Genomic DNA, 12,382 nt, shown 5'->3' with positions numbered 1-12,382 from the left:
CAACCTCCTCTTCCACAAACCTCAAGTTAGGTCCTTTTATTTTCTAACAGTGAACATTATTGCTCCATTTGTTCTCTTCCAGAACAATGTGTACCTTCCATTATTCCCACCGAGCATTCTTGCACCTATAACTTTCCACATTGACTCCTGTGCACAGTGCACATTTAATTTCATTTTGCACAGCATTTTCACTGCTTCACCCGATTTTTCCCAACATAGTCCCAATGTTTGAAGTCACAATCCTTATACTTTCTCCTTCACACAACTTTCTCACTACCTCACCTTCATTTCCCCTGTCACAAAACTGGCTTCCATCACATCTAGGGACACCATAAATTAGTGACAAGCAGGTTCCCTATATTTTTTGTTTTATATAGGCAGGTGGGCAAGCCCAGGGATTGTGTGGACTGTACCCCACATATGCTGTGTAACTCTCTTTATATCTCATCATAAAAGGGGTATTGAAGCAGAAATGTTTATGGCCATATGCCCTTCCTCACTTAAGACTCCTTTATTTGCCTTTTACAACATGCAAGAGGGATGGTGACCTTATACTGAGCACATTTAAGAAGAAAATTGACATAGTTAAAAATATCGTTAGAACTGAAATGAGTAACAAATGCTCTTCCAGCTCAATTTTTTTTTTACACTGTAAAACTCCTACATAATGCATTAGTGTTTCTGTTACTTTTCTGACTGTAAATTATTGGCAACAGATCATTATATGTCTAGATTTAGACTTCTGTTTCTAGCAAACCAGTTGGTCTAAATCAAAAATACATCAGTGTTTTATACTTGTCAGCATTAATGATTTAAATTCTCTTGAAGCATTAGCTATATTCTGTCCAAGAGAAGACTCGATTTGTCAAGAATCCCAGTGTCCCTATTTACCTCATTGCCCATTTCCACAGTATTAGCCAACATCTCTTGCAAAGCACGGACTGAGAGGGACTGTTCCAGGACAAGTGAACATATTGCCAAATCTGGGGGGACTTTCTGCAAAACAAAACAAAAAAATAACAGTTAAGTACAGCAACTGTTTTCAATCCTTTATTTGCCGCTTTCATCTATGCTGGTTGCAGTTTATCTACATGGCAAATTTAATTTCTCACTTTCAAATCTTCTTTTCATCTTTTTTAAAATGGTTTGGCATTTCATTTTATATCTTAAACAAGCAATTGCCTTTTGGCACATATTATCTATCCATCCATCCATCCATTTTCCAACCCGCTGAATCCGAACACAGGGTCACGGGGGTCTGCTGGAGCCAATCCCAGCCAACACAGGGCACAAGGCAGGGAACCAATCCCGGGCAGGGTGCCAACCCACCGCAGACATATTATCTAGCTTCTTATTATCTTTACAGTTGTTCACTTCTAAATCAGATCAATGCAACTGCTTCATCTTAATCGTGATCAACCGCTTTCTGTTTTGACATATTTAAAATGCTTCTGAACTTAAGATAAACATTACTACAACATGTTTTTAAATGTGCACATTTAGAAAAGCAGTTAGCTAGGAATCAGATCATGGATTTAGAAAACAAGTCCTACATATGCCTAGTTAAGAAGAGAAGTAGTGCGAGCACAATAAATATTTCTTTAAATCTATGTATTTTGGTTTTAAACATGCATACTTGCCAAAGCAATATCTGAGAAGTATGTAAGATAAAAGACTGGTAAGATACAAATATAACATCATCAGATATAAAGCTCCCGTTTTCTGTCTTGATGTATTTTTTCCCTCTTTTTTATCTCTCTCTCCCTCTTTCTATTCCCCACTGTGGGAGTAATTTTATGCAGCGGTAAATATCAGTTTAATTAGACAGACAGACAGACAGACAGACAGACAGACAGACAGACAGACAGACAGACAGATAGATAGATAGATAGATAGATAGATAGATAGATAGATAGATAGATAGATAGATAGATAGATAGATAGATAGATAGATACTTTATTAATCCCAAGAGGAAATTCACATACTCCAGCAGCAGCATACTGATAAAGAAACAATATTAAATTAAAGAGTGATAATAATGCAGGCATAACAGACAATAACGTTGTATAATGTAACCTTTACCCCACCCCCAGGTGGAATTGAAGAGTCGCATAGTGTGGAGGAGGAACGATCTCCTCAGTCTGTCAGTGGAGCAGGACGGTGACAGCAGTCTGTCTCTGAAGCTGCTCCTTTGTCTGGAGATGATACTGTTTAGTGGATGCAGTAGATTCTCCATGATTGACAGGAGCCTGCTCAGTGCCCATCGCTCTGCCACAGATGTCAAACTGCCAATAGAGCCTGCCTTCCTCACCAGTTTGTCCAGGCGTGAGGCATCCCTCTTTTTTATGCTGCTTCCCCAGCGCACCACCACATAGAAGAGGGCGCCAGCCACAACCGTCTGATAGAACATCTGCAGCATCTTATTGCAGATGTAGAAGGACGCCAGCCTTCTAAGAAAGTATAGTATATATAATTAGTCCCTGTTTCAAATTTGCTTGTGAAACCCACCATAAAGTCCGGCAGAAAGATTTGAATAAAAGCTCTGCACTATCTTTATTAAATAGAAAGTAACTACATTGCTCAACAGAATGAAAGAAACATTCATTTTACCCATGTGATTACTTAGGTCTATGACTTTTCTCAGAGAAGACAATGTATCCTTGCATGTTCTTCTGTTACCCTCATTCATCACCTTTATTCAGAATTAAACTCTTTGCCAGAGCCATCACTGTCACTACTGTTGACTGTCACAAAATCCTCTAGTAGTATTTTGAAGCTGTGCCATGTCTCAAGGACAGAAATCAAATAGCCTTTGCAAATTAATTAAAAGAACATTCCTTTTTCTGAATGGTTACTAAAGTGAATGCCTTTGTCTCAAAGGAAAGCGTGTAATCAGATACTTGTGTTTTATAAGTGTTTCAAACAATGATATCTTTATATTATATGTTTAAAGGTTTAGAAAGATATTTTAAGAATTCCTTCCATTCAATTCACTTAAATTCAATTTAAGTTCATGGAGTTACAGATTTGCCCACGATCTCCAGGCATAAGATAGGGATCAACCTTGGTTGGGGCAGCAGGCCACTAGATTTTTAACACCAATTAATAATAATAATGATGATAATAACATGATATTTATATAGCACCTTTCCCATGGTCAAGGTGCTTATTTAAATATCAGGGTATATGTAACATTGGATTCAAATATTTTCTGCACAGAACACTAAACAGATAAATACAGGATATACAACACATTAAATATAATAAAAGAAAAAGAACAGAGTGAAATACTAAGTTCAATACTTAAAGAAATGCCTGAAACAAATAAAATTATTTGTGATACAGCGCACACACAAATTATGCTGACTATCTGGGCAGGGAGGTAAATTGAAAGAAGGGCCAGAATGTTAGGTTAAGTTAAAATCCTTCCTGAATAGATGGGTTTCAAGTTGTCTTTTAAAAGAATGAATGGAATCAGCTGATATAATTAATTTCGGTAGGTCATTCCAAAGTCTGGACGCTATACAGCTGAAGGCCCCGTCACCCTTAGAATGCAGGTTAGAGTGGGGCACAACAAGAATTGCCAGAATCAGAAGACTTTAGTGGGTGAACAGCAGCATTATGGTGGAGAAGGTCACTAATCTAGTCAGGTGCAAAGCCATTAAAAGCTTTGTAGGTTATTAATACATTTTTTTTATTGAATTTATTAAAAACATTAACAAATGCTTATTCTAAAAACTGGCCATTTTTTAAAAAGTTTTGAACAGATCCTCTAAGTGAGAATTTGATTTTTGTTGAGCAAGACAAGTCTATGTGCCAATAGTGAAGTAAAGACAATTACAGTTTGTTTGTCCTTCTCCTCTTGAAGCCCATTTGAGAATCCACCAAACAGAGCTGTTATTGGGTTAGGAGGGATTGTGACACCTAGGCTGTCTGATAGGCATTTAAAAAGTTTGGTCCAGAATGTTGTTAATTTGGTACATGCCCAAAACATGTGGCCTAGTGAAGCTGGAGCACAATTGTAACATTCGCAGGTTGGATCTTGCCCTGGAAACATTTTGGACAAATCTAAGCGAGATAGATGTGCTCAATACAATATTTAAAGTTGAATAATTTAATGCTTTGCATATATGGAGTGAATTGGAGTGAAACTCTATTTCTGAAATGTTGAGTAAGAGATCATTTTCCTACTGTACTCTGGGATCTTTAACACTAGATCTGACGGTGTATGTGCCCAAAATACATAAGTCTGGCTGCATTCTTGTACCATTGCTCGTGTGCTGAAGTGTCAGTATGGCACTGCCAGATCTAAACACTAGCGTGGAGAATAACTCACGTACTGAAGTCTGTAGCTGCAGGTGGAAGCTACTGCTGCATTTTTATTGACATTACACATATACTTTGCCAGCATGCCCGCGTTGATCAAACACAGAAAGCTCTGCAGTCTACTTGTGACTTTGCGGTATAGGGAGAATAAGTAAATAAATCAAGGTAAACAGGTAAATAACATTTGATGTGGCTTTTATATAAGTAACATATACATTTTTTTTTATATAAAGACCATCACAAAATATAATCACAAACAGAACTTTGCACGATACCTTGGCGAGCTCAGCATGCCTTGCTCATCCTCATCTGAGTTCACCTCTGTTATAACACATCTTTATTTGGAAACAGTAGTGTCAGATTAGGGGGATCATGAACGCCACTGAGAGAATAAAACTGAATAAAAAAAAAAAACGCTAACCTTTACAAGTACCATAAATTTACACCGGCTGTTACAGACTAACATCAAATGTATGTTTTTATTGTATAATAGTAACAATAACAGCAGCTTACTACTCAAAACATTAACTCAGAGAAGCAGCCAGGATCGAACCTGCAACCTCTTGATTATGAGTCAGCAGTTCTTACCACTGTACCACCAAAACAGTCATGTCAGGGTTGTACCCTAATCCAAGTTCTTTTTTTTCAGGTATACAGTAGACCCCTGCAAAGTTGTGGTTCAGAGTTCGTGGCCTCAGTCATTCACGGATTTTTCCTTAGAACCTATCTAATAATTGTTAGCAGAAACCGCAAATATACTCCGCAATTGTTATGGCATTTTTCTATGGCAATACTGTACTGTAGAGAGAACAGGAAGCAACTATAGAGAAAATGTGGCTAAGGATGGTGAAAGTAGCCAATAGAATTTTAAACTGCAACTCCCAGCAGTCCCTGCAGTGGCTCTCATTGGTCTCCAGCTGAGGGTGCTGGGGCTGTTGGGGTCAAAGGTTGTCAGCGCAGCTTTTTTAAAAGGGGGCCGGTGTCCAAAAGCAAAAAAAAAAAAAGTTTTTGTAATTTGTGTTTCAAGTTCCCGTCTGTCTGCCTTCTGTTGGGTTACCTATACTTATTTGTTTTGTCCTGGATCATTTCGTGATTTGTGTCTGAATTCTCTGCTGTTTGCCTGTGTACATGAGGACTGTAAGTGGATTCATGGCCATCCTGCAAAGAATGAAGCACTCCTGAACCCGTCCACCCGTCTTCACCATTTCAGGAACTTGCAGTAGGACTATCTTTACATTTCCATTCAACGCGTGGATTTCTGGATTATCTATTTTCATCATTACATTTCATCCGTTGCCGTTGTTCATGAACGTTTTGCATGATTTACTGTGTGTGTTTTGTTGGTGCTTTGTTGTATTTAATGTGTAATCGCAATAAGTGGAACAGGGGTGGTATCGCTGTTTTCATTTATTTAATTTGCTTTCATTACATTCTTTATTTGCTGTTTGATTACTGGTTTGCTTTGTTTTTGTCTCTGTTTGTTTGTGCGTTCGGGTTGGGCCAAGGCTGGGTGCATCCCTGGAATATCCACCATAAAAATAAATAAATCACCGTCTTCTTGATGGTGTGAATCTTAGCGACACCAGACCGCTACAGTGTTATTCATTTCTCCTCGCTGTTGATTGACTGTGATACATCTCCAGTTGAGTGTTCTTGTGTTTTCCGTTTTGTTCCTCTTAACCCTTAAACCACCACAAGCAGCTATAGTCATTTCCCAGTGCCATTTGCAAGCACACAGGAGCTGATTAGGCAGTGTTGTACATTTGTTGAGCAGCCAGCTCATGACCACTGCCAGCCCCTTGTGAGTAGGGGGGCTGAACGCACCCCTAGAAGACATGGAATCTCTTCAAAAAATCCCTCTTAAAAAACGCTACTTTCACATTGCTCCCTTACTTGCTGGGCTTACTTGCGGCTGCTCTGTTGCGTGATATGCTTCTTGCGTGACGCTACGCTTACTTAAAAGCCTGAACAGCACTGTCCTTTTTGGCTGATTGCTTTGTTTCTCTCTCCTCCCCCAGACATCCTTTGCTCCTGTTGCGGGCCCCGCTCCTGCTGTGCTCCCCTAGGATGTTTGCCTATTCTTTTAATCGATAACTAACTGCACACTGAGCTCGTTTTACTTTTGAAAGAGACATGTTTGTCTGAAGTGTTTGAATAAAGTTCCTGTCTCTACAATCTACTTTGTTTCTGTGCAATTCTGTGACCCAAGTGTGACACCTTGCAGCCTCACTGTCTCTGGGATTGAGCCACTGCACTAGCCTGCCAGCACCAGCGTTTACCTCTGTGTGCTTGCGTGCTGCCAGTTCAAGCTCAGTTGGCTCAGTGAATTTCTTAATTTCATCTATGGCGTCAGTTGCATCTTGTACATATTGTTCCAGTAGTTTTTTAAATAGTTTTTACAGTTCATTAGCAGTGTGTTAAATGATCAGTGTTGCAGTAATTGTGATGCTCTTTGCATGAAAAAAATGTGTTCTATTAAAATTTCACTTTTTCTTTGTGAATTGTGACGTTTACTTAAAGTGCAGCAAAAAAGTATTTGGCGTCCAGGGATGCATTAACCCCCACGTATGTAGCAGTTTAAGGGTTAAAGCTCCAAGGTGCCGCCGAAACGTCCTGCACCTTCTAAGGCTTCTGACAATGAAAATGTGTTTGCGTGAATTACAGTACATATAGTGGTAACATCGGTATTTTACATTCTATCCCTGCGGGAGACATAGCAGTACAGTATACAGGTTTACCTATACATTCTTTTTTAAGGTAATGTATTAAGCTGAGTTTGAAATTAAATTAAAGTATTTAGGGGGCATATTTAGGGTTTAAACTATAAAAACAGCCATTTTTTTTTAAACCACATCCAAAATTTGCGGTTTTTCACAATTCGCGGATGCTGTAGGAATGCAACCCCCGCGAATTTTGGGGGTGCACTGTACTCCTGAATAAAAGTGCAATTGTTTTGTTATACATGTACCTTTTGTGAAAGTGTTTATTTGATATTTGGACTTCAGTCTTTACACATTATACTACTTCATATCAAAATTTTGTTATTGGTACTAAAATATGAAAAACGTTTGTGTTTTAGGTATGTGTTCAACATTTCTTGCATTTCTCACATTTCCTGTCATCCTAGACTTACACAGATCATTGTAGACACGGAACACACATGAACTGCATGTGTTTCAAATAATTATATATTATTTACCCTATACAACTCCAGGCACTTCACACCGATATAAACAAGGCTTGAGCTGGGAAAGCTTTTTGCCCGAGTTGAGCTCTGTCAGTAGGGGAGATGAGACAGCAGCCTGCTGGCTACTTGTGCTGATCGACACATTAACAAAACAAAAGATGCTGATGGAGAGGTGCAAAGGAATTTAAGGTGGGCTGGGATTACGAGTTTTCTCATAGGCTTCAGGAATTCTAGTGTTAAAAGGAAGGGAATTTAAAATGTTTTAACATATTATAGAAATACTGTCTGAGTCCCCTAGACTGATCAATATTTCTTCTGGAATAGAAATAGGTGGGAGGTGAGGAAAATTGGGCAGATTTCGTTTAGCAATGTTTCTAATTTGGAGATAGTGGAAAAATTGTGTTGATGGGAGACAAAATTTGGAGTGTAATTGTTCATAGGATACAAAGACATTATTTATATACAAATCTCTAAATGATTTAATCCCACTAGTTTTCCAAACATTAAAAACTATGTAAGTTTAAGGTGGTTATCATCTAGAGGCGCCACAGATAAAATATTCTCTAACTTGAAGTGCTTCCTACATTGGTTCCATATTCTGAGTAAATGAAGAACAATTGGGTTGTTAGTATATTGATGATATGTTGTATTTACTGGAGTACAAAGTAAAGAATATAAAGAAGTACTGCAGGATTTCATTTCTATTACAGACCAAGCTAGTGTGTGTTCATCTATTTGTGTCAAAGTCCAGGTTTTTATAGCTTGTATGTTTGCCACCCATTAATAAAATTGAAAATTGGGTAGAGCCATGCCGCTTTCTGATTTAGCTTGTAGGGTTGCCTTTTGAATGCGTGGGTTTTTTGAATTCCAAATAAATGAGGTTATGATTGAATCTAATTTCTTAAAAAAAAGATTTGTTAATGTATAAGGGGATGTTTTGAAATAGGAACAGAAGCTTAGGGAGGATATTCATCTTGACAATGTTAATTCTCCCTGCTAAAGTAAGATGGAGGGTAGACCATCTATGCACGTGCATAGAATTTTATATTCAGTCCTGTAAGACACATGAAGCCATTGAAGGCAAAGCACAATGGGTGTTATATGCTCACTGTTGCTGGCTCATGTAAGAACTCTTACAGCAGAGTTTTGACTCAACTGGAGCTATGATATAAGTTTAGAAGAAGCATCTGCCAGTATGAAATAATTGATGCAGGATGTGATAAAAACATGGACAAGGTTCCTGGCTTTGAGCTGAGAAAGCTCTGATGAAGTTGTGCTTCTAACACTGAAATAGAGTTGTGTATCATCTGCATAAAATGATAACCCAGTCCATAGCTACAGAAAATATGGTCAAGGGGAAGCATATAGATACCTGAGAGCAGAGGCCAGAGCCCTGAGGGACTCCTTGTGTCAACTGGTTCTGAGCTGGACCTGCTGTTGCCAAGACTAACAAACTCTTGTCTATCAGTTAGATTGTACTTAAACCACTTGAGGGCAGTACCAGCGATATCCAGCATGTTCCATTCTGAACAATAGAATGCCATGTCTGACAGTGCCAAATGCTGCACTGAGGTCTAAAAGAATTAATATGCTGGTTTGTCCAGAATCTGCTGCCATAAACAAATCATCAGTTACCCAAAGCAGAGCAGTTTCACAGCTGATCTAAAGCAAAACTGAAAGGATTCCATCAAATTATTAGAAGTTAAGTAATTAATGAGTTGGGAGGCTACAACATGCTTAAGAACCTTTGACAGAAAAGGTAAGTGAGTGATAGGCCGAAAACTGTTAACACTAGAATCCCTGAAGCCTACGAAAATATTTATAATGCCAGGCCACCTTAAATTCCCTTGCATCTCCTCATCAGCGACTTTGTTTTGCAAATATGTCAATCAGCACAAGCAGCCTGCTATCCCATCCCCCACCGAGGCAGTAGAAGTCAGACGCAAAATTCTCAGAGCTGAAGTCACTTTATCTGGGAGTGAGGTGCCTGTAGTTGTATAGGGTAAGGAATATATCGTTATTTGGAATACATACATTTCATATTTGTTCCATGTCTACAACAATCTCTGTAAATGTAGGATGACAGGAAACGCGTGGCAAGAAATGCTGAACACATAACTAAAGCAGAAACTATTTTCATGTTACAGTAACTATAAGAAAATGTTGATGTGAAGTGCATAATGTGTGAAGACTGAACTCCAAATATCAAATAAACATTTTCACAAAAGGTATTGAAGAATATAACTGAAGTAAAAGAAACTGTTCAATTTACATGTTGCTGTCAACTGTAGAAACCAAAGCCCAAATATCAATCGACACAATATAGACATGTCCACTTCGCTGATGCAGAGGGAAGAACTGCTGCTTCATAATGCAAGAGGTTGTGGGTTCGATCTCAGGTCCTTCATGCATTTACCTTTTTGAGTAGTGAGCTGCTATTATTATTACTATTATTTAATAAAAAATATATAATTGATTTGAGTCTGTAAAACCTAATTTTTGCTACTTGTAAAAGAAATCTCTGAAGGGATTTAAGCAGACACGCAAATGCTGGTGAATCATGTCTTCTTGGTATCTTGTTGTCACTTTAATTTTTTTATTTAGTTTTATTCTTAAATAAAAGCACACTTGTTTCATTATACATTTGCAAACGTGTTTATTTTATATTCCAGTAACCACTTGAATGACATCAAATCTGTCTCTGCCTGTCTTGCTCTCTGTCGCGCATGCACACACATATCCATGCATGAAAATGTCATTATTTGAAAACGCTATGTCATCTGAACATGAGTTGTCATTTGAACAATTTGTTTTGTGATCTTGCCCAGTCTCTACGTTATGGTGCATGGTACTGAGAATGCAGACAGACTTCTACTTTTTGGGCGCATACACCTTCAGCATTGCACTTCCAGATCTAAACACACACTGAAGTGACTTTAGCTGCAGGTGTAAGTTCCAGTCCAACTTTATTTATGGTGCCAAGTAGAGTTGTGTTGCGGTGCAGCAGTCTGTTAGAGCGAAAGTGATATGCAGAAGTTGTTTGTTGTCGACAGTTCAGCCTTTGTCCAGAAATGGCTCCATCAGCTTTATGACCACAGTCTCGGAAAGTCTTTCTCGCGTGTTACGAATGGGATCTTTTCCTAAATAAGGAGTGGCATTGCACATGTACTTTGCCTCCAAATCTGCCTCAATCCAAAACTAACTTTATGCCAGATTTGTTAGGCTTGGTTGAGATGTATTGCAAAAAAGGATAACAGACCTTAGTTGGAACCAGTTGCTTATCAACAGTAACATGTTGCCCTGGGCTGTAAATCAAAACACAGTTCTGAACAAAATGCTGCCAGAAGTCTGACATCACAGCAAATCTGTCGTTTTCTTACGCTCTACACAGGTATCTTTGTTGTCAAAGTGCAAATGCTGCCTGATAGTCTGACAGCGGTCACAGGGAATCGTATCTTTTAATTAGTGAAAGTACTTAATTTGAAGCTGAATCAAAAAGAAAAAGTACTGGATGCAGCCATTACCTAATTCACAATGAAGAACAGAAGAATTCATTTTGTTTTGAAACAGTGCTTCTCTACTGAGAACAATTACTTTTTTAATGTTGTATTATAGCACATTAAAAAAAAAAAACATTCTTTTAACATTTTTACTACTCTGATCACCTTTGGTGTTGATTGTGCATCTTTCACCAAGTGAAAGTGACAAACTAAATGACAGGATCAAGCTGTTCAAATAAAAGACGGTCTATAAGAGTGCATTGTCTCCTAAGCTGCTGGAAATGCTTCCATCTGCTAACAAGGGAATGTTAGTGGTGTCACACATGTGTACTTGGGGGACAACTTCAGGGCTCATCCGATGGTAGTATCACTCCAAGTCAGAGGTCGGCGCTGTCTCTAACTAACTCTCTTCTTTGTCCCTCTGCAGAGTGGAAGACTGACGGATGAAGACTGCTGACATCATTTCCAGTTTCGAATCTCCTGAACCCACAGTTTTTGCCTGTTCTGACACCTAACTGGCTCCACTTCCATTTATCATCGGTCAAATGAGAGACTCATGTCTGTGAAGACACTTCACAAACTTTCATGTTTATCATTTTTATTTTTTTTTCTCATCAGTTATACAGGGTCACTTCTGGTGCCCCGACTCGTTATAATTCTTGTCTTTATTCCAAAGTGAATACAGTGCAGAGATTTCCGTGCAGAAAGTCACATTTTAGTAAAACGCAATTTAGCTTCACAGTGCTCTGCAAGCCACTACCACAGATACTGTATACATATTTGTATAATGATAATTGAGCTCACCATCTTACTAGAGAGCACTGAATGAGCAGACCATTCTTTTGAAATTAATCACACTATATGTGACATCAGCAATTAATGTTTCATTGTGCAAGATATTTTATATTTTGTAGAATTTAGATTTCATTCAAACCTCAGGAGGCGGCACGGTGGCACAGTGGGTAGCGCTGCTGCCTCGCAGTTGGGAGACCTGGGGACCCGGGTTCGCTTCCCGGGTCCTCCCTGCGTGAAGTTTGCATGTTCTCCCCGTGTCTGCGTGGGTTTCCTCCCAAAGACATGCTGGTTAGGTGGATTGGTGATTCTAAATTGGCCCTTGGGTGTGTTTGTGTGTGTCCTGCAGTGGGTTGGCACCCTGCCCGGGATTGGTTCCTGCCCTGTGTTGGCTGGGATTGGCTCCAGCAGACCCCCATGACCCTGTGTTCAGATTCAGCGGGTTGGAAAATGGATGGATTCAAACCTTAGGATGAATATAAACAAAAAGTGGCTCTGCCTCCTTTCTGTACCAATTCTGCTTTAAAAAATTGATATTCACTTATCTCTAATAAAAACTGTTGATGAAAGAACAGA

The 12,382-nt window shown here is 38.9% G+C and overlaps 1 protein-coding gene across 10 annotated transcripts in view; it reads right to left on the bottom strand.

Annotated features, from left to right (window-relative positions):
• LOC114647909 (ryanodine receptor 1-like) overlaps window positions 1–12,382 on the bottom strand; it is a 387,179-nt gene that overhangs the window by 340,815 nt on the left and 33,982 nt on the right. For all 10 annotated transcript variants that reach the window (XM_051932424.1, XM_051932426.1, XM_051932430.1 and 7 more), the window contains exon 3: window positions 892–996. In XM_051932424.1, coding sequence (XP_051788384.1) covers window positions 892–996 — 105 coding nt within the window. The remainder of the gene's footprint in view (window positions 1–891; window positions 997–12,382) is intronic.

The sequence above is a fragment of the Erpetoichthys calabaricus genome, chromosome 1 (assembly GCF_900747795.2).
Source record: "Erpetoichthys calabaricus chromosome 1, fErpCal1.3, whole genome shotgun sequence".
Classification (NCBI taxonomy): domain Eukaryota; kingdom Metazoa; phylum Chordata; class Cladistia; order Polypteriformes; family Polypteridae; genus Erpetoichthys; species Erpetoichthys calabaricus.
This window is presented reverse-complemented; position numbering and strand designations above follow the sequence as displayed.